The 27,766-nt window shown below is 36.3% G+C and overlaps 1 protein-coding gene and 1 non-coding gene across 23 annotated transcripts in view; one reads left to right on the top strand and one right to left on the bottom strand.

The window, feature by feature from the left end:
* Positions 1-26,358, top strand: part of CAPRIN2 (caprin family member 2) — a 42,160-nt gene extending 15,802 nt beyond the window's left edge. For 2 of the 22 annotated variants that reach the window (XM_032645890.1, XM_032645882.1), the window contains 15 exons: positions 371-609; positions 1,869-1,951; positions 3,986-4,153; positions 5,100-5,143; positions 6,046-6,723; positions 9,221-9,343; positions 10,767-10,848; positions 11,892-11,947; positions 14,967-15,071; positions 16,363-16,509; positions 19,910-20,078; positions 21,422-21,604; positions 22,312-22,412; positions 24,231-24,294; positions 25,389-26,357. In XM_032645890.1, the coding sequence (XP_032501781.1) occupies positions 371-609; positions 1,869-1,951; positions 3,986-4,153; positions 5,100-5,143; positions 6,046-6,723; positions 9,221-9,343; positions 10,767-10,848; positions 11,892-11,947; positions 14,967-15,071; positions 16,363-16,509; positions 19,910-20,078; positions 21,422-21,604; positions 22,312-22,412; positions 24,231-24,294; positions 25,389-25,459 (2,313 nt within the window). In that variant the 3' untranslated portion in view covers positions 25,460-26,357. Of the gene's footprint in view, positions 1-370; positions 610-1,868; positions 1,952-3,985; positions 4,154-5,099; positions 5,144-6,045; positions 6,724-9,220; positions 9,344-10,766; positions 10,849-11,891; positions 11,948-14,966; positions 15,072-16,362; positions 16,510-19,909; positions 20,079-21,421; positions 21,808-22,311; positions 22,413-24,230; positions 24,295-25,388 lie in introns of those variants that run through there. The other 20 variants (XM_032645875.1, XM_032645878.1, XR_004351793.1 and 17 more) reach the window with 19 other exon arrangements.
* On the bottom strand, positions 13,185-13,291 carry LOC116761446. The gene has a single exon (XR_004352013.1). It is a non-coding gene; the product is annotated as a U6 spliceosomal RNA (small nuclear RNA).
* Positions 26,359-27,766: the final 1,408 nt, after the last annotated feature.

The following is a 27,766-nucleotide window of genomic DNA, read 5'->3' on the forward strand; positions in this document are numbered from 1 at the left end:
AAAAAGGCTTGGTATACATAATATGGAAAAGTAAAACCTTGTGATTAATATAGACATTAATGATAGGTACTTTGCTTCTCATCATGGTGATAGTAGAGGTACTAGGTTCATTCAGCCTGGGGTTGGGAGTCACATATTTGGACTTCTTTAGCTTTGGTTAGCTGAGACAAACCAGCTAAGTACTCGGTGACTTCTTTAGCTCAAAAAGCAAGCAGGCGGTTAAATGACCTTGTCAGTTTCACAGTCAGTGTTATATATTTGAGATTTATCATCTAATCTCAACTCTTTGGGACTGGACTTGTGTAGACGAATGGATTGCTAGTATGGGTTGTGGAGAGTTGTCAGCCTTAATTAGCGTTTGTTTTAACAGCTGCTTAAAGCGCAGAAGAAAGCCCAGAGAAGGGAGCACATGCTAAAACTTGAGGCTGAGAAGAAAAAGCTTCGCACTATACTTCAAGTTCAGTATGTATTACAGAACTTGATGCAGGAACATGTACAGAAAGACTTCAAAGGGGGCTTGAATGGTGCAGTGTATTTGCCTTTAAAAGAACTTGACTACCTCATTAAATTTTCAAAATTGACCTGTCCTGAAAGAAATGAAAGTCTGAGGTAAGTTAATGAAAATATTTTCCTGAAACAGGACACATAACACTTTAGTCTAGCTTTTCAGCATGTATATATGTATATGTATGTGTGTATGTGTATATATATATATTCAGCTTTGGAAACGTTGGCCTGCCCAGACTCTCACGAGGTTGATAGCCTGTCTACTAAGAAAGTGAATTTGAATGATCTCATTAACCTGCTTCTTTATTATAACACTGATTTTTAAAATGTCTGATCAAGTTTTAACCTCATATAGGTATTAACCATAATACTAATTATGTACATTCTTAAAAATTTTTTGTAATTATATCAGGCTGTTGTGTTACCTGAGAGTCTTTGCCTCCTTACTACTGCTGTACTTAAGTGGAGGTGAATAAAATTTAACTTGATTAGTATCACTAAACTGTCAAAGTAAGAATTATTGAGTGTTCTTCTTAGGCTGTGAGTAAATACTGAGACACAAATCTGATAATTTAAAGTATAAAGCCAGCAAATTGAGGCAACCCAATTTTTTTCTCCTACAGTATCTATTTACTGTTTTTGCTTAGATGGAGTAAATCAGCTAATGAGCAGAAGCTGTATGCTTTTGGTTTGTTAGATACAGGTTGTTTCAATGCTGTGTCTGTTAGCCATGCAAAAGCAGTTAGATTTCAACTGATTTAGAAATTAGCCCTATCAGTGCAGGAAGAAACCTGATAAAACTCTTAATTACCTATATATAGCCATATATATATATATTTATTCCCATCCCAATAGTCTGTTCCATCATCATTACCTATTTGGATGCTTCCTTCTCTTGCTTCACTTTGGTAGATCCAAGGAATGTGGCTTACTTTAATATGTGAAATGTAAGTGAAACAATTTGAAAAATGAGCTGCTCTCTTTAAAGACAAATGCAGCTCTTAATATTTCCATTCCACTGTTTTTTTTTTTTTTTTTTATCTAGGGCATATACTTGATAATGAAGGATACCACAATGATTGCTTTAAACTCTTTTTGGTCTATTCCTTAATAACTGTATTTGGTAAAATCTTTATTTTAGTTGTTTTAAGGAAAAATGCTGAACATTTGAAATCCATAAATGGGTATTTAGTCATCTTTTATAAAATTTCAATTTTTCATTTCCAAAGAGTAAAAAAACACAAAATTAACACTGAATGTCTTAATTGTTGATGGGTTATATTGTATAAATTGTACTGCTCCATATATAAATATATGTGCCTCTAAAGCCACTTTGTTCTGCTGCTGCTTTTCCTTGTCAGTGTTGAAGACCAGATGGAGCAGTCATCCTTGTACTTTTGGGACCTTTTGGAAGGTAGTGAGAAAGCAGTGGTAGGAACGACATGTGAGTTTTCTCTACTCTGGACTTATGCAGTAAATACTAAACTTTACATCTAGGAGTTTAGTATGATATTGAGGGCCAAAACTGTGTCAGTCCATCAGAACTTACATGTCTGACAATACTAGATTCATCGGCAGAATGATATCTTTGTTTAGTTCTGTTAAAAGCAGCTATTGTATAATTGTACTCGCTAAAATGGAGCCTAGGGAGAGTTTTGAGGTGACGAGTCACTGTGATTTGGGAACAAGAGCTAGGGACTAGTGCTTGAGCATTTTGGGGTTCAGTTCTCTATTGTGCGTGGTAGTACCTGTTCTATTTACAAATCTTAAATCCACATATTGTTAATATCAAGGCTTATCTATCAGACCTGCTTAAGAAAATAAGAATGATTTGGGTACATAGTCTATTGAAATATTGTTGTCTATTGGTCTGGAAATGATCTGGGGAGAAAGAGTCCTTTTGGCTTCCTAGATAGGCTTTGGCCAAATGACCAAGTACAAATGTTTGGACATGAAGTACACAGTTTTGTGTACTAGTTTAGGATAATGAAAACTCATTGGAAGCTGGTAAACATTTTTGTTACTAGTGATTGCTTCCTTTTTAAAAATATTTAAGTATGAATAACTATCTCAGTTTCTAAGTCCTTTAAAGTTTAAACCACAGAAATTTATTGCTTGGCTGGAATGCAAAATGATACAAAAACTTTGGAAACTAGTTTGTTAGTTTCTTATAAAATTCAGCATGCACTTAACTATATAACCAAGCAGTTACACTTCTGGTACCGGAGAGAATTGAAAACATACATTCACATGAGTACTTGTACATGAATGTTCATACCAGCTTATTATAATAGTCCCAAATTGAACATATCCTGGATGTACACCAACTGATAATTAATAAACAAAATGTGATATATTCATGCAATGGCATCTACTCAGCAATGAAAAAAGGAATGAATTATTGATACTGCAACAGCATGTATGAATCTCAGAATAATTATGCTGAGTGAAAGAAGCCAGACAAAAAATGAGAACATATTGTATGATTCCATTTATATGAAATTCTAGAAAAGACATAACTAGAACGATAGCAGGTCAGTGGTTGCCAGGGAGTAGCGGGAGGAGATTGATTATAAAACGGGCATAAGGGAACTTTTTGAGTTGTTTAAAATGTTCTGTATCATGGTTATGGTGGAAGTAACATGACTTAACATCTGTTAAAACTGTATACTTAAAATGTGAATTTTGTAAATTATACCTCAAATTTGATTAAAAAAAAAAAAAGGTCATCTGTGTGTCACAGTATTTCTGTGAAAGGAATAGTAGACCCAAATCAAGTATGAGAACTCTGCTTAATTTGGGAATTATGTTTTTAGTGGATATTAAAAATAAAATAGACTTTAGACCTATTTATGGTACAGTGACTTTAATATCATTTTAAGATTTTTCTTGATCATCAAATGGTGATGTGCTAGGAGTGAAATATAGCATAACTCAAGAGTAAAATCTTAATCATGGAATTTTATACTTTAAAAATTCTTTAGAGGTTGTCCAAAATAGGTTTTTCTAAAGTTTATGTTTGAGGAACTGTGTTGTTTATTTCTCTTAAAGCCTAATTACTTGGGGAAGGTAGAGTAATTGCTTTTTGTGATGTCTTGGGGGCAGATGGGAGGAATCACTTTTCTCCCAGCTCAGGGAATAGATGTGTGCTTTTATAACATACTAGATAAAGTCCTTGATTGGAGTCTCTGATTTTTAGCCATTTTTCAAATGGTGGAAATGGAGGCCCAGGGAAACTTAAGTGACTTGCTAAACTTTGGGATTCTGATTTTTAAAATTTATATTGATTCAGCATGACGTAACGATGGACTGCATATTTCCTTTTCATGGTACGACCAGTTCTTTGAATACCCTCAGTGTAGACTGTTATAATGACATACTACAACTAGGATAAAATTATGTTACGATTTCTATTCCAAATAATTTTCCATGAACTATTAAGCTATGTGATAACGAAGTCTTAATCACTCTTTCTTAGACAAACACATGAAAGATCTACTATCTAAATTGTTGAACTCAGGCTATTTTGAAAGTATTCCAGTTCCAAAAAATGCTAAGGAAAAAGAGGTATCATTGGAGGAAGAAATGCTAATAAAATCAGAGAAGAAAAAACAATTATCGAAGACTGAATCTGTCAAAGAGTCAGGTTTGTTGTGATCTCTGAAATTGTTTATAGTGGTTGCATTTTTAACACTTAACCAAAATGAGTCAAATCATTGTAAAATGATTATTTTAATTTTATTTTCTACATGCATAGAAATCTTTACTTGCCCCAGGATAAGCCTAGGTTTAGGACACATCTCTAGGCTTTACTACCATGATTTGCAGAGCCAACCTTAATAGAAACATTAGGTTATACTTTGTTACAAGAGAGTACACTGTTAAAATGAGGCATTTATAGAATTTGAATTCTTTGTTAAACTATTAAAGTTTAACTCTTTGTTAAACTATTAGGATCATTCCATTTAAAACCATTGTTTAAAATGTGAGTTATAGTACATTCTAATACTGTGTAGAACAAGAATATAAATAATCTAAGGTTAACATATTGATTTAGGAAAAAAATTGCCAAAATCAGTAAAAGAAATAATGTTTTTCAAAATTCCACTTTTCTTGGGGAAGAAATACTTTGAGTAAATGGCACCTTGGCTATTTATTGTTGAGGCTGGATTTATTTAAGAAATATTACTTCTAAGGAGGTAGTCCAAGCAGCCTTTTGGTAGCCACTAGCAAGATTCGAGTATTTCTCGTTTACCCCATGGCACCAGAGCTATAAATCCAACTTGAAAGAAGCTGTGTTTGTGGGTAAGAGGAGATAGTCCTGTTTTCAGTCAGAAATCAGTTTTTAACTACAGCGTGACTTCAGAAAAGTGTCTTATATAAGCAGAGCTACTAGCTTCAACTAGCCTCAGACCACATGCTTTTGACCAGCACCCAATAGTGAGAATTACTCCTGCCCTGAATGTACTTAATTGCACTATCCTTTTTCTGTTACTATTCTGAAATTTGTTGCTAGAATGAATTACAGTGTAATCAGTCTAAAAACTTGTAGTTTACCTAGTACTTATTTAATATTCCTTTTATCTTCTCAGAGTGTCTTATGGAACTTGCACAGCCAGAGATACAACCACAAGAGGTAAGGTACTAAAAGGTAATTTTCAGTCAATTGTGTTTTTTGAGACTTTTGTATATTGTTGTGGTTAGGAGCTGAGGCTTTGGAGCTAGACTGCTTAAGCTTGAATCCTGGCTCTGCAGCTTATTAGCTTAATGACTTTGGGCAAGATATATAGCCCAGCTGTGTCTGTTATCCTCCTACATAAAATGGGGATAATAACAATGCCTGCCTCATATGGTTATTGTGAGGTTTGAAGGTTAAATCTGAATTACTTACAATTTGGCCTGGCACGCAGAACGGCTCAAGTGTTAGCTGGTGGTGATGGTGGTTTTGGTCCCTGTATTGGAATTTGAAGATGGGTGGGATTTTGCTCTTTCCAGAATTTACTCATATTGGTAATAGAAGAGGGCATTTGTTCTCTTTCTGAAGTGACATCGGAATTCATGGAAGCCGAAAAGAATGGAAGAAGCAAAATCACAGTATGATTGATATATAATGGGAATAAAGAAAAGGCTGGTAATTCAAGAAACATAAGGCTTCAGTGTAAAGAGTAGCACTTTGTGTAGTTGAACTACCCTCTGCCTTAACTTGAAGGGAGTCAGGTGGTCCTGAGCCTGGCAGAGGCAGAGTAACCTTAGTAAAAGAGCCTGAGTCAAGCAAATGTGGCACCACGGTGTGCACTGCTTACCAGTCTTAGGTGAATCAAATATAGGTTGCTACTTCTGAAGTATACTTTTGAAGTTTGTCATTCTGTTAATTGAGGGGAAAGGAATGGACATAAAAGTAGAATACTCTTTTCAAGTAGGATAAGGTCAGGAGTTTCCTGTTAGCACAGTGGCTCAGACCAGTGGACATAGGAGTTCAGTATTCCCTTCAAGGTCTTCTACAGACTGTGACTTGAGCACATTTTCCCTGTGGTTTAGTTTCTTAACAGACGCTACATGACAGAAGTAGATTATTCAAGTAAACAAGATGAAGAGCAATCTTGGGAAGCAGATTATGCTAGAAAACCAAATCTCCCCAAATGTTGGGATGTGCTTACCGAACCAGATGGTCAGGAGAAGAAACAGGAATCCTTCAAGTCCTGGGAGTCTTCCGCGAAGCACCAGGAGGTATCAAAGCCTGCAGTTTCCTTAGAACAGAGGAAACAAGAGATTCCAAAACTCAGGTCCACTCTGCAGGAAGAGCAGAAGAAGCAGGATGTCTCGAAAACCAAGGCAACTCCTAGCCAGTGGAAGCAAGAAGCTCTTAAATCCAAAGTGGGATACATTCAAGAGGAACAGAAGAAGCAGGAGACACCAAAGCCTTGGCCAATTCAGCTGCAGAAAGAACAGGATCCAAAGAAGCAAACTCCAAAGTCTTGGACACCTTCTGTGCAGAGTGAACAGGACATCACCAAGTCATGGACCACTCCCACGTGTGAAGAACAGGATTCAAGACCGCCAGAGACTCCAAAATCCTGGGAAAACAATGTTGAGAGTCAAAAACACCCTTTAACACCACAATCACAGATTTCTCCAAAGTCCTGGGGGGTAGCTACAGCAAGCCTCATACCAAATGACCAGCTGCTGCCCAGGAAGTTTAATACAGAACCCAAAGATGTGAGTTGATTTGTATCAGTTTGTTCCTATCAATGTAGGCATAAATAGAGATTTGTGGTAGTGATAATTTAAAAGTTCTCTTTAGGAAAAGATCGGTAAAACCCATGTTTAATTAATGTATTAAGTATTTCACTTAGCTCTTTAATGCATAATTTGTTTTCCCTAAAAAATTGGAAGCAGATTTAATCTGTCATTTGCGCCTAACCTGAAGTGAAATTTCCACAATTAGAAAATATTGTTTTAGTGCTCAAATTTTAATGACATGATATAACATCAAAATAGTGGATAGTTCAGAAAAAACCATGATGTTGAAGAAGTGAGAAACGTAAATGCGTGTCAAAAGGCAGGAGACCTTTTTCTGACAAGTTACATTTTTCTGTATTCTCTTCCTTCTCTTTCATTTATAGTCACTCAAATTAGGCTGTCCTCTTTGAAGAAGGTACAGATGGTCAGGAGAAGAAACAGGAATCTTTCATGTCCTGTTTCAGAAGAAGCAGTAGTTGGGGAAGGATCTGAATTAGTTATCTATTTCTGTTTCAGAAGAATTTTCTGCAGATGAAAAGTATAGCCATTAAATATTCTGTAATTAGGTTTTGGAGTATGAGATTTAGTTCAAATACAAGGCCTCATTCTGCTAATGATAAATAACCCATGTCAGTAAGATAAGAAGCTTATAATGAATAATCTTGGATACGATGCTAGTTAGTGTTGTCTTTTATTAAAGTATAAGTTATTTACCACTGTTCCATTGCAGACTTGTTGAAGACTTGTTACCACCTTGTTTGCTAAGAAATGTGAACTTGCTACCCTCCCAGTGTTCTCCATATACATCTAGTAGTGTTGCTGTACTTCCACACCATTTTAGCCAAAGGCATGCCCGGAAATCTTTGGTCCTCTAACAGTTTGAAAAACATTTTGCTAAGGACCTACTTTATTGCACAGGGAACTATACTAAATATTTTGTAATAACCTATAAGGGAAAAGACTCTGAAAAAGAATACACACACACACACACACACATAAAACTGAATCACCGTGATGTATACCTGAAATTAACACGATATCGTAAATCAACTATACTTTAATTAAAAAAGGTGGAGGGAGAAAAACATTTTGCTTAGGGAATTCAAAGCATTGCATTTTATAAATTACCCCCGCCTCAATTCTACCTTATGGGAAGAGAATTTTAGAATTATTTGTCTCCTTTTATTTTCCTTTCTTCCTCTTTAAGTGGTAATATAATTTTAGCTTCTTCCTGACCCTGCAGAAGATTGATAGCCTTTTTCATTAACTAGATATCATATGACAGTAATTGTAATATAGCAACTATTTTGAGAGATTTATATCTAAAAACCCAATTTAATACCTCAATAAAGCTGTTTAAAAAACCACAATTAAAAATTCCACTAGGTATAGCAGTGCTGAACCTTTACCGTACCAGAATATTGATACCATGCTGTTTGCTGAATAGTATTTAAAATTAAGCGTGTTTAATTGGAAAGGTCAAAACTCATTTAATGTGCTTTATGGCACAGACATCATTATATTGAAGTTACAGGGTCTCTCAGTGACTGAGAGGATGCTTCTCTGTATAGTAGAGTATTTTCCTCTATCTGTATTGAAATCTCAGCTGTTTGGAACATGACCAAGTACTGTCAAGGGCAAAATAGAGTTCAAAGCCAAAAGACTAGGTAACATGAAATAAATCACTAAAGTTCATACTTTTCTCTTAAAAGAGCCTTTCATATATTCCCTTAGGGTCTATTAACAGTTACTTTATGACACTGTTGACAAGTTTAGCTGTGTGACTCCCCAGTGAATTAGAAGGTGGAGAAGAGGAGCTGGTAGGGACAGGCTTGCTGATACCTGTAAGAAATAACCATAGACATGAGGTCTATTTCAGGGTATTCAGCAATCTTAAGAAATTTAGCAGGAGGGCGAACCACCTTCTAAACATCAGTAGCCCCCTACCCCACAAAGTATACCTACTGTAATAACAGAATATAATAGTATATTTCCTCAACTCTAGGATATATATGTATGTGCTTTTACATCTTACTGTTTCTGAAATCAGATATGTGTTAAAAATGGGATGTATATTTAATGTGGAGGTAGTAATTTTTTTCCCTGGGGAAAAAAATCATTGATGTGTTTTATATTATAGTCAGTGGCATCTTATCATAGAGGACACAGGGTAACTGATGTCCATAATGAGAGAACTTCTACAAAGGAAGTTCTTTTGCTCTGGGCCTTCCCTTTAAAAAGATGATGTTTAGAAACATTTCCCATTAAAGTTGTTCTGAAGGAGGAAACATGAAAAGTTTGCTTAAATTACTTAGAAAATGCATTTATGTGGAAATTCTTTACCTGAGATAAATCTATAAATGAGCACTGCTATGTGTTTTGATTACATTAAGATGTAGTGATAAGTTTAGTTTCCTGAATTAGGCTTTTGAATTTGAACTTCACTCTTACACATTATGGGTTTATCTTATAGGTGCCTAAGCCTATGCATCAGCCTGTAGGTTCTTCCTCTACCCTTCCAAAGGATCCAGTATTGAGGAAAGAAAAACTGCAGGATCTGATGACCCAGATTCAAGGAACTTGTAACTTTATGCAAGTATGAGTCATTATTAAGTGAATCTTAAATGATAGTCATGGGGCTGCTAGCTTCTGATGTGAAGCATTAAGTGAAGTTGTTAAGAGCATAGATTCTGGTGTCCAGAATGAGTACAAATCTCGGTTCTGCCACTTCCTAGCTCTAAAAATTTAGGCAAGTTACTTAACTCCCTGCCTCAGTTTCTTTTTTGAAAAAATGATAATAGTTCCTACTCCTGTTTGTTGTGAGTAATAAAATGAATTAAACATGTAAGAAGCTTAAAGTGCTCAAATGATATTGCTGCTGTTGTGTGTAGATAATCATAAGACATTCATTATGACACATGCTCAATTGTGTCATACAGACTCCTACAGAATTTCACAATAGTATGGTATTACTGAGGGATGAAGAAGGCAAATAAGAGATTTTTGTGTAGTAAAAAGATTTTGAGCTTTGGAATTAGACCTGCATTTAAATCCACTTCTACCAGTTACCAGTTGTGTAATCTGTGGCAAGTTATTTAACCTCCAACCTTCTGCTTATTTGTAAAGTGAGGGAATTGCATACCTCTTCAGATTATTTGATAAATAAAAGACCTAAAACGATCACTGTGAGTATATAAGTTAAGTACTCAAAACATTGGAAATATTTTTAGGATAACCAGGATAGGCAGATGGGAGAAGAGAATGCCTTCTTGTCATGAAAGTCTCTAAGAGCATGAGTTAGTTTAGTGGTTGAGATAAAATAATTAGACCCTCTCATTGGTTATAATAAAAATGAGGGCTCAGTCTACACTAGGATTAATGTTAAAGACTTCAAGTCAGGAGTTTTCTTTTCCTCATTTGGCCTTAGAATTACTATTGGAGTTTTAACACTTGACACAGTCTTTTTTTTAAAATTAATTAATTTTTGGCTGCATTGAGTCTTCGTTGCTGCACATGGGCTTTCTAGTTGTGGCGAGCAGGGGCTACTCTTCGTTGTGGTGTGCAGGCTTCTCATTGCAGTGGCTTCTCTTGTTGTGGAGCATGGGCTCTAGGCACGTGGGCTTCAGTAGTTGCAGCATGCGGGCTCAGTAGTTGTGGCTCGCGGGCTCTAGAGCACAGGCTCAGTAGTTGTGGTGCACGGGCTTAGTTGCCCCATGGCATGTGGGATCTTCCTGGACCAAGGCTTGAACCCGTGTTCCCTGTGTTGGCTGGCAGATTCCTAATGACTGCACGACCAGGGAAGCCCCTGACACAGTTTTAAGGTTTGACAGTTACTTTAGATTTCTCTTTTAATTCTGTTTCTTCTCCTATAAAGACTAAGTTATTAACATCTTGAGATGGTTATTAGCTAGATTCCTATAGCTAATAAGCAGTTGACATCATAAATAATTTAATGGTAATAGCTTTACCAACAAATGATAATCTTTGTTTTCACTTATTATTTAAACTCTTGTCTTTAGGAATCTATTCTGGATTTTGACAAACCTCCAAGTGCAATTCCATCATCACAGCCGCCTTCAGCTACTCCAGGTAGCCCAGTAGGTATGTCCTCATTCTTAAGACTTGTTAGACCTACAGCTGTTTTTCCAATTACTTCTTTTACATATAATTTTACTCTAGATTATCTTAAGGTTAAACTATGTCTGTGTGTTAATTTTTTTAAATGTGTACATATGTTATCAGAGTTACATACGGGTAAATTACCATGAGGATGTTAGTGTACTTAACTGACCAGTTTGCATTTTAGAGAAGGTCTCCAGATAGGTGAATGGAAGTACACAATATTAGTTGTCTTTGCTACTTTTTATATTCTTCTTGGAGTGAATTCTGACTAGAACCTGCTTGACTTCTTTCAACTCGGTATGTCTAGTGTGGAGGCTTTTGGATCCTAACTATGAGTGAAATTACATCAGTGGTATTTAGTGCACAGGTTAACACAGTAACTAATGATGCAGCCCAGATCTGAATCTGGTCTGATGCTTCAGACTTTAGGCTTTTTGTTCTACACTAGTTTATCTCAGAGGTGGAATGACATAATCAAAGCCATAGTTCCCAGCTGCAGTGAGCAGTAGACACCAACCAGAAGACTGGTCCAGTAATTCCTGGGTAGGGTAAGGAGAAGGAAGAGAAAGTACTTAACAAAAGTGATAGAGATTAATAAGAAGAAACCAAACTGAAACTATGTAATTGAAAAGTGTATTTAATTTTACATGATCAAAGAGAAAAAAAAACTGAAGAGCCGGATGACCCCTGCACTTGTAACTTAAAGTGTATCAGCTAATTACTGCTCATGATAGCTCAGGTTTTATCATCCAGATTACAATTACCAGTTTTCTAAAAGTCATAGTTCTTTTCTTTTGGAAGCCTTGAAATGCTGCTTTTGTCCATTGATGGAACTAGTATCCTTTTCTTCTGTAATCCTCTCTGACTCTTTTTAGAGCTCTACTACAATAGAAAGGACTTGAGAGCTAGTTCTGCCAGATACTGCTTTGTTTTATGAAGTATAAACTTTAGTTTCCACCCAGTTGGTATGCATAAACTTTTCTCCTCCCTCAGTAGTTTACTGTTGATTTCACTCTCTGCAGCATCTACAGAACAAAATCTATCCAATCAAAGTGATTTTCTTCAAGAGCCATTACAGGTAACTTTTCCAGACTGATCTTTCATTTACTCGTCTTTGCTATTCAGGGAGGAAACTCTTGCTTTGGCAAGAATGATCAGACTCGCTGATTCTAACATACCTAATGAAATTATTGAAAATGTTCTAAGGGTATCTAGTTTTTTAGATTAAGTACAGCTGGTTCTCAAAAAATTCCCTACTAAACATGGGGAAGTCATCTGTTATAATAGAGGAGGTTAACTGATGTTAGTAAGGAAAGAGTAAGCCTGAAGAATTCGGAGGTACTTTGGGAATCTTACTTTGCTGTTGAGCTACCTAAGTCACTTAGTATATTGGCAGAGTAAAAGGTATAAAGAAAGAAACTAATTTTGCTTAACTCATGGTTAGCCAGTCCCACCCGCCTACATATATCTAACATTCTGATGAACTAATTTTCACAGAACACACTTAGAGTTATAAAGGGACCAGATCATTGAGATCTGTAAATGCCACATTGCATTTCCATCAATAGTAAGTTCAAGATTTGCTAGTTTTCTGGTCATTACTTTAAAAAAATTTTTTTCCTCAGGATCCCTCTGAAAACCTTATGGCAATTTTCTAGACAGCAGCTGCTTTGACAGTAGGTTAAATATTTTGATCAGGTGGTTCAGCAGTTGTTGCCTTCCCTTCCAAAAACTCATGAGTAAATACCATTTGTTTACAGTGGTTTATATTTAGTTTAAGATGTAGCTCGGTTTTCAAAATGTGTTTGTTAAGCAGGGTCCCTCACCCCAGTCACTGCTTTAACTAAAGAATTCTATGTTATCTGGTCTAGCTATTAGGTTCTTTATGAGGCTTTCAAGTGACAAGTTAAGATTTTTTTTTTTTTTTTTTTTTTTTTTGGCGGTACGCGGGCCTCTCACTGTTGTGGAGGCGGTACGCGGGCCTCCACTGTTGTGGAGCACAGGCTCCGGATGCGCAGGCTCAGCGGCCGTGGCTCACAGGCCCAGCCGCTCCGCGGCATGTGGGATCTTCCCGGACCAGGGCACAAATCTGTGTCCCCTGCATCGGCAGGTGGACTCTCAACCACTGCGCCACCAGGGAAGCCCTGAGATTTTTTTTGATAAACCAATAGTCTGGTAGCTCTCAGGGCATGCCTGTGGGATGGCTACATCAGAATAACTTGGTCACTTTAATAAAAGTACATACAGTTGACCCTTGAACAGTATGCATTTGAACTGCTCGGGTCCACTTATACATGGGTTTTTTCCACTAAATTCGTAGAGTACTACGCTTCACGAATTTGCATGTCATCCTTGCGCAGGGGCCATGCTAATCTTCTCTGTATCGTTCCAATTTTAGTATATGTGCTGCCGAAGTGAGCACTAAATACATAGAGTACTACGGATCTGAGGTTGGTTTAATCCGAAGTTGCGGAACCACGGGTATGAAGGGTCAACTATGGGACCTGAGCATCTGCGAATTTTGGTATCCATAGTGGGTCTTGGAACCAATTCCCTGTGGATACTGAGGGATGACTGTGTTGTTAGATACCACCTTAGACCTATAGGGTCAGAATTTCCAGGGGTGTCGTCTAGTCATCTGTATTTTTAATCTGCTCCCTGGGTGAATCTGCACATCCATTTTTTGGAACCGCTGGCCTCAAACATCATGCTTACTCAGCAGTACTTAAAACGAACTCCAGCCAGTCTTCTTAAAGAGCAATAATTTGGAAGCAAGAACTGCCGTAACTTCTAAATAAATACTAATGTAAAGAATGTTTCTTCATCTTTTTTGTTAAGTTAACGTTTTAACTAAAATTCAAAGTCTTTTAAAGCTTAACTATCAAGTGGGCCAAGTTGCCTTAACTTAGTATCTTTGAATTTTTCTTTGGCAATAGAGTTAGTTACGTCCCCACAATAGCCAGTCTCACTTATTTTGGGTGGTTGTCTCATTGTTTTAATGAGAGGACCAGAAGAAAGGCCTACTTTTAGAAACACTACCATTTTATAATAATTCTAATAGTTTGGTCAGATCTAAATTATATCTATTTAGGTACATTAAATGCTCTAAAGGATTTCAAAATTTTCTCCATAAGACCTTTTAAAGGTCTTCCATGAGGCTTTTTAGAACTTGGTCCCCATCTCCTTATCAAGAAGTGGCATATCATGATGAACCCTTCTTAGAAGGTCACTGAAAGGTTCTGATATTTGGTTACCATTAATTAGTTTCTATTTAACCCATTTTATTACTTGGGCTTCTGAGAACCACACTGAAACATTTAGATAAAAGGAGTGGATTCACCGACACTTCAGACCTTGCCATTGCTAGAATTTTACGGATCTCTGTTATGTTACCTGTTGTGCCATAGCATTCCTTCCTAGCTACTCTTAGTTTTTAATTGGTTACAGTTGTCACAGCATTAGTTCCTACTGTGCTTTCTCCCAATTTGTATTTTATACATATTAGTTTTAATTTTTCTTAGAATATTGGTGCTATTGTGATTTATATAGAGCTTATACTTTCTATTTATACTTCTGCCGACTTCTTTAAGACACTGAGAGCACTTAGAGTAAACGCATAGTTGTCATGATCCCTGGCAGGCCCGTGCCTAGAGCATTAATGTACCCTGGGCTCATCTCCCATGGAACTGCTATTGAGAGCCTGATAGAAAATCTGACCCCAGATTTCCAGGGCCAAGAGTCTTGATAAATGAGGATGGGATTAGATGTGTAGCTCTGGTGACTAGGCCTGGAAAGGCAATGTAGCTGACTGCTTGGGTTTGAATCTTAGCTCTTCTGCTTAATTTTAGTGTGATCTTGGGTAAATTACTTAACTTTCTTTGCTTCTGCCTGACTATGAATAAGATGGGAATAGTTGTACCTATTGCACAGGGTTATTGTTAGGATTAAATATATTAATATGTGTTAAAAGTGTTTAGCATACCATTTGGCACGAGTGATTGCTCAATGAGAGTAACTTGTTAGGAAGCCCAGGGCCCAAGAAATATAAAGTGAACAAAATGTGCCTTTTACGATGTTTTATATCTTCCTATATTTAGGCTGCTTCTTCTCCAGTTACTTGTAGCTCAAATGCTTGCTTGGTTACTACCGATCAGGCCTCTTCAGGATCTGAAACAGAGTTTATGACCTCAGAGACTCCTGAGGTAATAAGAGACCCATTGTCTTCATTTCTTTTCTGTCTTAAAGAATAGCAGAACCAGTTTATTGTATGAATTACAGGCATAATCAGTTTAATGATTTAACGTTTATACCTTACTAATGTTTGCTTTCTATAGATGTTGTAGTCCTGGAACTTATACAGGTAACTTTAACTTTATTGTGACCTTACCGTATAAATGGACTTAATAGTGTATTGCCTTTTCAGATAAAATAAATATGTCCAAATTGCTAGTGTCAAAAAAAATGAAAATTTCTAGGTAAGGGTAGGGTTAATTCAAGTTTCTCACTATATTCATATTGAAGGACTCCTTAGGAGAAAAATCGTTTTATCCATGTAACAAAAGACTCAAAAACTTTATAGTTTTAATATTAGCACTGACTCAATTGGAATGAGTTACATTCTCTTTTTGCCTAAGTTTGTCAAAGTATTTTGACAGTATTACGTTTTTCCTCTCAATTCTCAAGTGCAAGTTTTAGCTGTGTTTGAGCAAATCCTTGAGATAGATTATAGCAAGATAGGATGATTTTTTGGATTAATTTAGCAATTCTTAGGTTTTATTATTTTTTGGTTAACTATTATGAGAATTTGTGTTCATTGTATAAGAAAATAAAGGTAAGCATTAGTTTTTATGGTGTTGACTTGGTCTAAATTAAAATTACTTGGTTCCTTATTTTAAGAAGAGGAAGTGTTTGCCACCTAGTGAGTCACAGCTGTCTGCTTCAGAATCTCATTGGTATTGGTTTTTTCATATCTTTTAAAGCATTTGGCTTTATAATCTATTATATTAAGGACTTGCTTATTCCCTTAGTTAAGATTAGCTCAGGTTTGGTTTTCTTTTTTTAGGCAGCTGACTGAGGAATCCACTAATAAGACTTTAAAATAGAGAAAAATTAACACTGACTAAGTAACTAACCCAAGGTTTTTCTTAAGCCTAATTCTTCTGTATAAATTTGGAATAATACTAGATTCCGAACTGGAAAATACCATTACAGGGTTTGAAAAGGACTAGGTCCTCATAAAAAGTTCAGCCCCTCGTCTGTTAGACTGATTAATAGTAAGATTCTCACTTAGTCAGCAAGCCGTGCAAAGCAAATGCTAGTGTGCATCCTCAGCAATTGAGGTTTGAAATTGTAAGCAAAAGCTATTCTTCTGCATTCCTGTGTCCGAATGTCGTCCTATAGGACTTGCTGACTTAGGCCAGTCTGGGGTTTAGTGTAAGTTAACTGTTTATTGTATGGCAGGTGATTGGCTGATATTGCATTTCTCCTCCCTAGGCAGCAGTTCCCCCAAGCAAGAAACCGTCTTCACTAGCTTCTCCAAATCCTCCCATGTCAAAGGGCTCTGAACAGGGCTTCCAGTCACCTCCAGCAAGTAGTAGTTCAGTAACCATTAACACAGCACCCTTTCAAGCCATGCAGACAGTGAGTATGAAACGTGAATGATGATTGCAGTTCATTATTCCTGTTAAAAAGCTATTGTTTCTCTTACATCTCTTATATTAGGTACTATGTGAAAAAATTTGTCTTTTCTATTACTCTTTTTTGGGCTGGTAGAATTTGCATTTGTCCAATGGAAATATTGTTTGTGTGGGAAGAGTATTAAATCCAAAGCCTCAATAATTTTGAATGGAAATTTTATCAGGGCATTTTCCCCTCTGAAAATTAGTGGCAGGGAAAGCTGAGGACCCATATTAAATAAATGAAATGTGAGTGAGAAACATAATTTTCTGTAAATAGCTTAATAATACTAACCATGACTAATATCACGGTAGTAATGTTCCATGGCATCAATAACCTGAAATACAGGACACATACTTGTGTGTTCTATCACTGTTGAAACTTTCATTTGATTTCATCTTCATCTCATCTGGGTTTTGGAGAATTGTTCAGATTTCTATGGTATTTTGAATTACATATTCCGCTACAAATTGTAGTTTAAAACTTTTTAAGGTGATATTTCAACTAGGTTTGTATGTTTATTCTCTAAACATAGAATAAGTATAAAAGTTTTCTTTAGAAAAAAGCAAAAAGTCTTAGCCAATAAGTACCTTTCCTGATGGTGCTTCATGTCCCACTCCAGGTACTTTCGTGTGATGGTGGTGGGATGGGGCCAGTGGAGTTGGTAGTGGAAAGCAGGCACAATGCAGGGAGATGGTCTGGTGAATTCACACCCCTGAATTCACTAATCTTATTACTTCCTGCTTGGTCACGTAGCACAGCTTTGTGTCCTTGCTTTCCCTCTATCCCTGTCAATCCATCCTACACAGTATTGCCACATTGGTTTTACTAACTTTTTCTTATTCCTAATGAAAAGCAAATATTGGTCCATTATAGAATGAAATTGAAAGTCCTTTGCCTGACACTCAGTAACTTTTGAAGTCTGGTATAACTTGCCAGACTAGTCCCCTGGGCTTGCCTTGTACACTCTTGTCACAATACCTTTTTTGTGTGGTGTGTGTTTTAAGATTTTTAATTTTAATTTGAAATGAAATACAATTATTCATTCAACAAATTGGAAAATATTAAAACAGTTGACATTATCTAGAGTGGGGAAAGAAATAAGAAAGTTTTATACACTGCTGATGTGACAGTAAATCATCACTACCTTTTAGGAAAGGCACTTCCTGTTAAAATTTTTTAAAAAGGGGGCATAAAGCCGTGACAGAAGTTTCACCTTGAGGAATCCATACTACAGGAACAAAGGGATTAGTAGCTAAGGATATGCTTCAGTAGCTGAAGATATGTTGTATATAACGGCACTAGAAGGCAATCGCAACAAAACCAATCTGAATTGGAGACCATCTGAACGTCTGTTAACTGGGCAATGATTGACTAAATTATGGTATTTCCAATTCTATGGCTCATTCATTCACTCACCGTATATATTTTTCGAGGCAGGCATTGTTTTACTGTATGCCAGGCATTGTTCTAGATACTGGGGGTAAGGAAGTGAATAATACAGATTTGTCCCCTTTATCATGAAGCTTACATTCTAGTGTGTGTGTGTGTAGCAAGGGAGAGACAAAAATGATAAATGATAATAACAACAGCAACAATAAAACAAGTCAGTTAACCTTTAGAATAATTGCCTGTTTCTAGAGGCAGGTACCTTGGGTTTTTCAGTGAAAAAATTACATCCAGATTTTTATTCTGCTTTGAAATCTTTGTGTCCTGATTACTTGCTCCTGGTGTGTCTTCTCATTGTATTTTGGAAATTTTTAATAGCACTTATCCTACTTTATTTTTATGTTTTTTAAGTAAAACTTCAGACTTTATCTGGATTTCCCTAGTTTTTCCACCAGTGTTCTTTTTCTTTTCCAGGATCCCTTGCAGGGTGCCACATTGCATCACAATACCTTTTTGCTCATGCCAGTCTGTCTTCTCTACCTGTTTGGATTCTATCCAGTATAAATTGGTTCTTACTTGTTTGCTTACTCATTTATTCAATAAACAGGTAGTTATGAAGCCAGGCACTGTTCTTAGGGGTTGTAACAATGGAGAATAGACAGGTCTTTGTGCTTAAGAAGCTTATACTTTATTATGGAGGTGGGAGGGCTAGAGAGAAAAATATTCATATATATATTATATCAGATGCTATGTGTTGTGAGGAAAAATGGAGCAGGATAAGGGGGCTAGAGAGTAACAGAAGTGCTGTATTGTAGATGATGACCAGAGTCTGGACAGATCATTGCCAGCTACATGGTAGAAATTCAGTAAATGGCAGATTTTTTCATTTGTTTTCAGTTTCTGAAAAAGTACCCTTTTCCCCTATATAGCTTTCATTCTCAGTAAGCATTATTATAATGTAATGGCAGGAGAGTTAATTTTTGTACTTGTTTAACTTCTGTCAGAAATCAAATAGAAATTTGGTTTTTTTACTATGGTAAAATATGCATAAACATAAAGTTTACTGTTTTAACCGTATTTAAATGTATAATTCAACAGCATTAAGTACATCCACAGTGTTGTACAGCCATCACCACTATCTACTTCCAGAACTTTTTTATCGTCCCCTCCCCCATCCTAGCCCCTGGTAACTTCTATTCTACTTTGTCTCTATGAATTTACCTATTCTTAGGTACCTCATATAAGTGGAATCACAGTATTTGTCCTTTTGTATCTGGCTTATTTCAGTTAGCGTAGAATTTTCAAGGTTCATCCATGTTGTAGCATGGATCAGAATTTCATTCTTTTTTATGGTGAAATAACATTCCATTGTATGTATGTACCACATTCTGTTTATCCATTCATCTGCTGATGGACACTTGGGTTGTTTCCATCTTTTGGCTATTATGAATAATGCCATGAACATTGGTGTACAAATATTTCAGTCTCTGCTTTCAGTCCTTTTGGGTATATGCCTAGAAGTGGAATTGCTGGATCATATTCTACTTGGTAATTCTACTTGGTAAATGGGAATTCCGCATTTAGCTTTTTGAAGAACCGCTGTACTATTTTCTGCAGTGGCTGCACCATTTTACGTTCCCACCAGCACTGCCCTGCCACTGAGGGTGGCAACTGTACCACAGCCTCAGCAATACTTAGATTTTCTGGGTTTTTTTTTTTTTTTTAAGTAATAGCCATCCTAATGGGTATGAAGTGGAATCTCATTGTGGTTTTGATTTATATTTGTCTAATGACTAATGATGTTGTGCATCTTTGCATGTGCTTATTGGCCATTTATCTTCTTTGAAGAAATGTCTATTCAAGTCCTTTGCCCATCAAATAGAAGTTTTTGAATGTTGCAGAGTTTTGCTGAATGTCACCTTTAATTGTTTTCTATAAAACTTCACAAATGACTCAGTGTACCCTGTCTTTTAAGGTATTTAATGTTAATGCACCTCTGCCTCCACGTAAAGAACAAGAAATAAAAGAATCCCCTTATTCACCTGGCTACAATCAAAGTTTTACTACAGCAAGTACACAGACACCACCCCAGTGCCAACTGCCAGCTATACATGTAGAACAAACTGTCCTTTCTCAAGAGACTGGTAAGATCTTTGTGTATCATATTTTGAAGACTTAGATGAGAGCTAATTAAAAGGAAAGCAAGTCTGTAGTGACACTTGAGATGTTCTTTCTTGACTAGTAAGCCTTATCTTTTCACATGTTCAAGTATTGAGAAACACTTAATGCTTTTTCGTCTCTTTAGTTAAGTTCACTTATTACTTTTAACTTTTGTAGAGGTAGAACTTAGATGGTTGATTTAACCTTGAAGTAGGCTTTTATTTTTAAACCTGGTTGCTTTGATTACCATCAACAGTGGTAGAGGTGCATAAGGCACTATCCAGCTGCTTCTATGAAGGTTTTGAAACCATTCTGTTAACTCCGTGTTAGCACAGATGGCTATCTGGCCTTTTTTCTTCCCTCTTGTAATAAAGCATTGATTAATGTGAAGGTATAATTTAGTATGCTTATTCTACTCTTTGATTAGAGATGGGAGACACTTTCGATTGTTCATGCTATTCTAATACGTACATGAAAGAACAGCAACTTTGTAGTTATTTCCCAATTTAAGAAGCACTTGTAGATTTTTACTGTTGGTATTTCAGGCCCCTATTGGGTTTTCTAAAACTTAAGCTGGAGCAAACGAATTGCTTGGTTAATCACAAGAGGTAGTAAATGTAAATCCCTGGACCTAGCCACAGATGACCTCATTCTCTTCTCACCTGTACTGTGAAAACATAGGGCAGGTGATTTACATAAAGGATACTTTTTTGTCATAATCCTTTGCAATTACAGTATTAATAAGAGTTCATTTTCTTTTACTCCTCGATCTGGCATATTTAGCCTGTTTTTTTCCTTTAATTGTGGTAAAATATACGTAACATAAAATTCATCATTTTAAACATTTTTAAGTGTGCAGGTTTTATGGCATTAAGTACATCCAGGTTGTTGTGCAGCCACCACCACCATTCATCTCTAGGAATTTTTCATCTTCCCCATTTAACACTTAACTCCCCATTTCCCTTTCCCTGTAATCCCTGGCAACCAGCATTCTACTCTATGAATTTGACTGCTCTAAATACTTAACTTATATAAGTATTTGTCCTTTTGTAACACCATAATGTCTTCAAGGTTCATCCATGTTGTATTGTAGAATGTGTCAGAATTTTCTTCCTTTCTAAGACTGAATAATATTTTATTACTTAGATATATATATATATAGAGAGATATCTGTGTCTCTCTATATACACATACATATCTATAGCATCTGTTTTTTTAAAAGGAGAAAGTTGTATTAAAGGTTTTGATATACACTGACTTCTAAGTATAAAGAATATTAAACTTTTATTACCATTTAACTCTTGGACTCTAAAACTGTTTCCTTAAGCAGCAAGTTATCCTGATGGAACTATTCAAGTAAGCAATGGTAGCCTTGCCTTTTACCCAGCACAGACGAATGTATTTCCCAGACCCTCTCAACCATTTGTCAATAGCCGGGGATCTGTTAGAGGATGTACTCGTGGTGGGAGATTACTAACCAATTCGTATCGGTCCCCTGGTGGTTATAAAGGTATGCTCTGAATACAATTTGTATGTTTACTTGACTCAAACTGTTTTTACTTTACCTTGTTCCTTTTTGTGGTTTCCATTTATAATGTAGTAGAGAATTCCCTATTCCTGCAAAATGTGGTATTTCTAATATGTCTATTGTCTATAACAGAGGAACTCTTTGAATGAAAAACAGATCGATCCTGTGACTTACTGAAGTGAAAGGTTGAGCATTTTGGTATTTTTCCAGGGATGAATTTTGGTTTTCATATTTGAATAATTTCTTTCTTCTGTTAATTGACTTGGCTGGCTCAAAACATGTCATATTTACGACAGTGCCCATTTCCTAGTTATCAGAGTATACCACAGATGAAAACTTTGAGACAATAATAGTGATACGCTTTTAAGTTAGATATGGTTCCAAGTATTCTAGTCACTGCTGGTATTAGCAGAAGTACTCTAGACCAAGGCCTTAACCACCATCCTTTCCCAACCCCACCTGTATCCCAGCAATAGAAAATTTCTACAGTTGGCTTGTTTGAAGTCTGTGATATTTTTATAAATGTGTGTTTTATTGTGGAAACAGTATTATGGAGTTTGCTTAAAGAAGGCATAAATCTAATGATGGCTTTATAGGATCAATTTAACTTTCCAAGTGATATAGAACAGACTATTTAAGAGTTTAGTGTAATTTTGCCCATAATTTTATGTAAGTTGTTTATTTATTAGGTTTTGATACCTATAGAGGACCTCCTTCAATTTCCAATGGAAATTATAGCCAGCTACAGTTCCAAGCTAGAGAGTATCCTGGAACACCTTATTCCCAAAGGGTAAGAATAATTGTTATAACTGAACAATAGTACAATTGATGTGAAGCTGGTGACTAAACTATAGCAGAGTCGTAATTTGTTTTGTAAAGACACTCTTGTAACTATGGAGAGTGGATCTGGAAGCTTTTCTAATAACCCAAGTAGGGTACATGAGAACTGCCTGTTACATGGAACTTAGGAGGTCTTAAGGACTTTATTAAGTTGGCATTAACTCATTTACTCCACCATCCTATAAGAGAAACTGGAGTTCAGAAACAAGTAACTTATCTAAGGTCACTCAGCAAGTAAATGATAGAACTAAGATTAGATGCAAGTTTCTCAACTCCAGAGCCCATGGTCTTTACTATGTTGCCTTCAGTTTAACTTTTTTAGATATCAAGTATAGGAAAGTCCGTTTTTGTAAGTTTGATTTTTTTGGTTTATTCTTGATTGACTAGTTCAGCAGATTTTCTTTACTATATATGATAAAAGACTGATAGGAGGATGGTAGACATTCCACTTGAACAGCCCTTGGGAACTCCCTGTCATTGGTCATATATGGGTATGAATTTATACTACATTAGCATTTTCAGTTTTGAAGTTTTACAAGCCTTTAAGTATGTATGTGGTATTTTACTGAGTTCTGTTGTTAATATACAAAGGAGCTTACGGTTACGTGAGGTAAGATAGATGTCTATACAGAGGCAATATTGAAGAACACACCTTGGAAAACACACCAGGTCACCTAAATGACTTGGGTTTGACCCCTGATCTCACCAGTTACCTCTTTGTGTGACCTTGGGCCTGTTACGTAAACTTTCTGAGCTTTAGTTCCTTATCTGTTAGGTGAAGACTCATCTGTTTGAGTTACTTATCTTACTCTGGAGTGTTGAGGATTACTCTGTGAGGGATTCTGAGGATTAAATGAAGTCATATACATAAGTGCTTTGCATATATCAAGGTTGCAAATATTAACTGTTATTACTTGATTGTCACGTACTATGTGTGCAGGGAAAACTTTGATTAATGTGGTCTTTCAGTAATGGAGCTATCTGTTCTTAATACCAGTATTCTAGTATTTTTGTGTGCTGCTTTAAATTTCCTCCTGAGGAAACATAAGATATCAATGATAGTAGTGCTGTTGGGAAGAGGGTTAGGAGTTTGGGGTAGGAAAATTAATTATTATTTTTACTGTATACATTCTTGTCCTGTTTAAATTTTTTATTACATGTATTGATATTAATCTGATTGCATCATTAATTATTCTTTTCATGACTTGCATGGGGGCTGACTTTCACCATACTTGGGAGTCAGTTTGAAATGTTGCCTCTTGAACATTTTTTCTTAAAGATGCCAGGCAATAATATGTTCATACGTTAAATTCTTATCAATTTCCCTGTCAAAACAAAACCAAACCCTAACATAGTTTGTAATTGTCTTCACACTTTGGTTTATAAATAGAGGAAGACTGAAATTGTCTGTATTTTTGCTTTGTCATCTCCTTTTATATTGAGATGAGGCACAGAGGACCAGGACATATTTCTGAATTTCCCTCATTACCTAGCATTGTGTCTTTTACGTAGTGTTCTCTAAATGCTTTCTTGTTTTTGCAAGTATTAACATATCTAATTTGTCAGGTTAATTAACAGATGAAGCAAATATTGCTACTGTGACTCTTGCTTTATTTGTTTTTCTTGGTGTCATCTGAGCCCTTTTGGTTGCTGGAGAAGGCTAGACCAAGGGCTAGGAGGACTTAGTCTTACAAATTCATCTGCCAATAATAACTAATTACTGTTTTGCATTTTTGGTGCTAAGGTAAATATGATGTGTTCATTTTAGGATAATTTCCAGCAGTGCTACAAGCGAGGAGGAACATCTGGTGGTCCTCGGGCAAATTCGAGAGGTAAGGATAATTAATTGAGGAGTTTATTTACCCAAAACATACCTCTAGATCTTTCTTTATCCTTTGTCAAGTTCTCCCCAAAGTATATTAGCATTTATCTTTTGAGGTTTTCAGTTTGCTTAAATGTTGTACTGAAGATCTGAGGGAGATATTAGACTACTAGAAAGGCTGTGGAAATCATTTGTCAATTTACGTGTGTATGTGTTTTAAATTTGCTTGACACCATAATTTTACCTTAGATACATATTCACTATGCTAACTTGATATAGTTTCAGGTGATATATCAGGATGGTGGTTTTGGAATAATGGGCACTTCTAGATACTCCAGTGCCCCTTAGTACATTGATAGATAGGAATAAACAACAATTAAGACACAATGACTTGAACAAAAGCAGGATACTTTTAATACTTCTTAAAATGTGAAGGTACTATTAAAAGGTTCAGTGTAACTGAGAAGATCAAGAATTACTGAAGATTAACTTTGTCACAAGAAAAGAGAAGCTTTTCCTTTTAAGAAAGTAGCCACTATTCACATTATCTTTGCCCTCTATCTGAGCAGTGTTTTTGTACAATACTGAAAACATTAAAATTTTATGATACCACATTAACTTAGAAATAAAGAACAAGCATTTATTATGGGGCTTAGTACCATAACAAAATATGTTTGAATGTCTAGTAGGCTAGTAGTTCCAGAAGTTGCTACTTTTATGTAATCTGTTTTCTTGAGTCCTTCTCCATTAGATACTTAGAGTAGATTTATCACTGAGGAATTAGGAACTCAGAATTATGGGAGAAAGGTAAAGAATTAAAGAGTGTTCACACCTGGGTTTTAGACTCTGCTAACCATAACTACTGTTAAATTATCCAACCTTTGGGGGCCTCATTTTTTTAATATTAAAAAAAATGAGGCTATTGGACAAAATCATCATCCAGGTCCTTTCTGGCTTTAGAATAGTAGTAGAAGAGCCTATTGTCAGAGAAATCTAGAAGAGTATACTGTAGCTATACTTTATTGCTTTTTAAAAAAAATTACTATAAAATGTATTTTTATCTGTATTTCAGTAGCCGACTAATGTTAAATATTGTGTTCAAAGCTAACTGCTTCATTATGAGAAACTCACTGTTGCTAATAAAACAGCAGGGTGGAGTGATTCTTCTCAGGTGAGCAGCCCAGAAAGAGACAACGAAACCTTTAACAGTGGTGACTCTGGACAAGGAGACTCCCGTAGCATGACCCCTGTGGATGTGCCAGTGACAAACCCAGCAGCCACCATACTGCCAGTACACGTGTATCCCCTGCCTCAGCAGATGCGAGTTGCCTTCTCAGCAGCCAGAACCTCCAATCTTGCCCCTGGAACTTTAGACCAACCTATTGTGTTTGATCTTCTTCTGAACAACTTGGGAGAAACTTTTGATCTTCAGCTTGGTAGATTTAATTGCCCAGTGAATGGCACTTACGTTTTCATTTTTCACATGCTAAAGCTGGCAGTGAATGTGCCACTGTATGTCAACCTCATGAAGAATGAAGAGGTCTTGGTATCTGCCTATGCCAATGATGGTGCTCCAGACCATGAAACTGCTAGCAATCATGCAATTCTTCAGCTGTTCCAGGGAGACCAGATATGGTTACGTTTGCACAGAGGAGCAATTTATGGAAGTAGTTGGAAATATTCTACGTTTTCAGGCTATCTTCTTTACCAAGATTGAAAGTCAGTACAGAATTGACAATAAAAGGATATGGTGTTCTGATTAGTGGGAATAAAGGAAAAGTAGTCCTTGCCCTTCTGACAGATTGGTTTAGGAAAATGTTTTCATTCCTAGAGGAAGGAGGAGGTCCTTACTTTTTTGTTTTCCTCCCCATGGTGAAAAATTTCAAGCTGAATGACAATTAGCACTAATCTGGCACTTTATAAATTGTGATGTAGCCTCGCTAGTCAAGCTGTGAATGTATATTGTTTGCACTTAATCCTTAACTGTATTAACGTTCAGCTTACTAAACTAACTGCCTCAAGTTCAGGCAAGTTATAATGCCTTGTTGTGCCTCAATAAAAAAGTTACATGCACCTTCAGTGTTCTTACTTGATTAAACATTTAGTTAAGAAGTAAAATGTTTAATTTTTAGTGTTCACACTGGTAACTTTTTTTATTTTTTTTTTATTTTTTTTATTTTTTGCGGTACGCGGGCCTCTCACTGTTGAGACCTCTCCCGCTGCGGAGCACAGGCTCCGGACGCGCAGGCTCAGCGGCCATGGCTCACGGGCCTAGCCGCTCCGCGGCATGTAGGATCCTCCTGGACCGGGGCGCAAACCCGTGTCCCCTGCATCGGCAGGCCGACTCTCAACCACTGCGCCACCAGGGAAGCCCTCACACTGGTAACTTTTGAATGGGAATCTATTCATGGGTTCATACTATTATTTTAAAATAAGCCTTTTATATATAACAGCTCCTTTTAGAGTTACTTTTCTCTGTTATTATACATATCATTCATCAAAAGATTTCATGTTTTCCACTGGCCAAATCACATATTCTCCTTGAAGCTGTTTTGCAGTAGGGTGTTTTATCCTTTAGCTAGCTATCTTCAAGTACCTACTATATGAATAATAATACAAGGTACAGTACACGATACATGGGTAATACTACTTACTGGTCCACCATCAGTAAGGCTTATGCTTTCTAGTGGATTCTTAATTTGAGTAGGTAAAATATTTAGTCATCAAAAAGCAAAGGTCTGTGGTCGGGCAATGCTGTATTTGAGTGTGGATTTTGCCACTTAGTAACTGATCTTGGGCAAGTTATGATACCTCAAAGATTTTTTTAAAGACCATTTTCCGAAATGCAAAATGGGCATGATAGATCAGCCTCAGGGCAGTTGTGAAGTTCAACTAAGAATTTATCCAAAAGACTTTACACAGTGCCTGGCACATAAGCATTTAATAAATGTTAGATGCTGTAATTGTGTTTTTCTCATTCGGAAAACTTTAGGGTGCTGTGTGTATATACTGTCTTGTATGCAGTGTAGCAGGCAATGCCAGAGTTTAGTATCCATTCTAGACATACATCCTCACGTCTCAATTTAAGTTTGTATATGATTCTTACTACTAAGAACTTAATAATATGTTTCTCAATTACTTTAAAGAATAGTAATTCAAAATAAACATTTTGACTGAATATTCCAGAGTTTATTAAGGGTTGGAGAAAGGGCATTCTTAGCTTGCAACCAAGCAAGTCACTTGCTGAGGCAGAAAGTTCTTGTTTTGATCCTCCGCTCACTCTGTGTTGTTAAATAATCTCAGGAAGATGTAAGAGCATTGAATTATTATGGTTAATATTTTTGAGCTAGGTGTGGGTTCAGCAATCAAATCCTTAAGCCATGTTTAATTCTGTGGTGTTAAGTGTTAGTATAGTGCTCTCAAGATAGAGGATGTAATGTGATTCACTATTTAACAGGACTTTTTCAATTCATGGTAGGTAC

The sequence above is a fragment of the Phocoena sinus genome, chromosome 10 (assembly GCF_008692025.1).
Source record: "Phocoena sinus isolate mPhoSin1 chromosome 10, mPhoSin1.pri, whole genome shotgun sequence".
NCBI lineage: Eukaryota > Metazoa > Chordata > Mammalia > Artiodactyla > Phocoenidae > Phocoena > Phocoena sinus.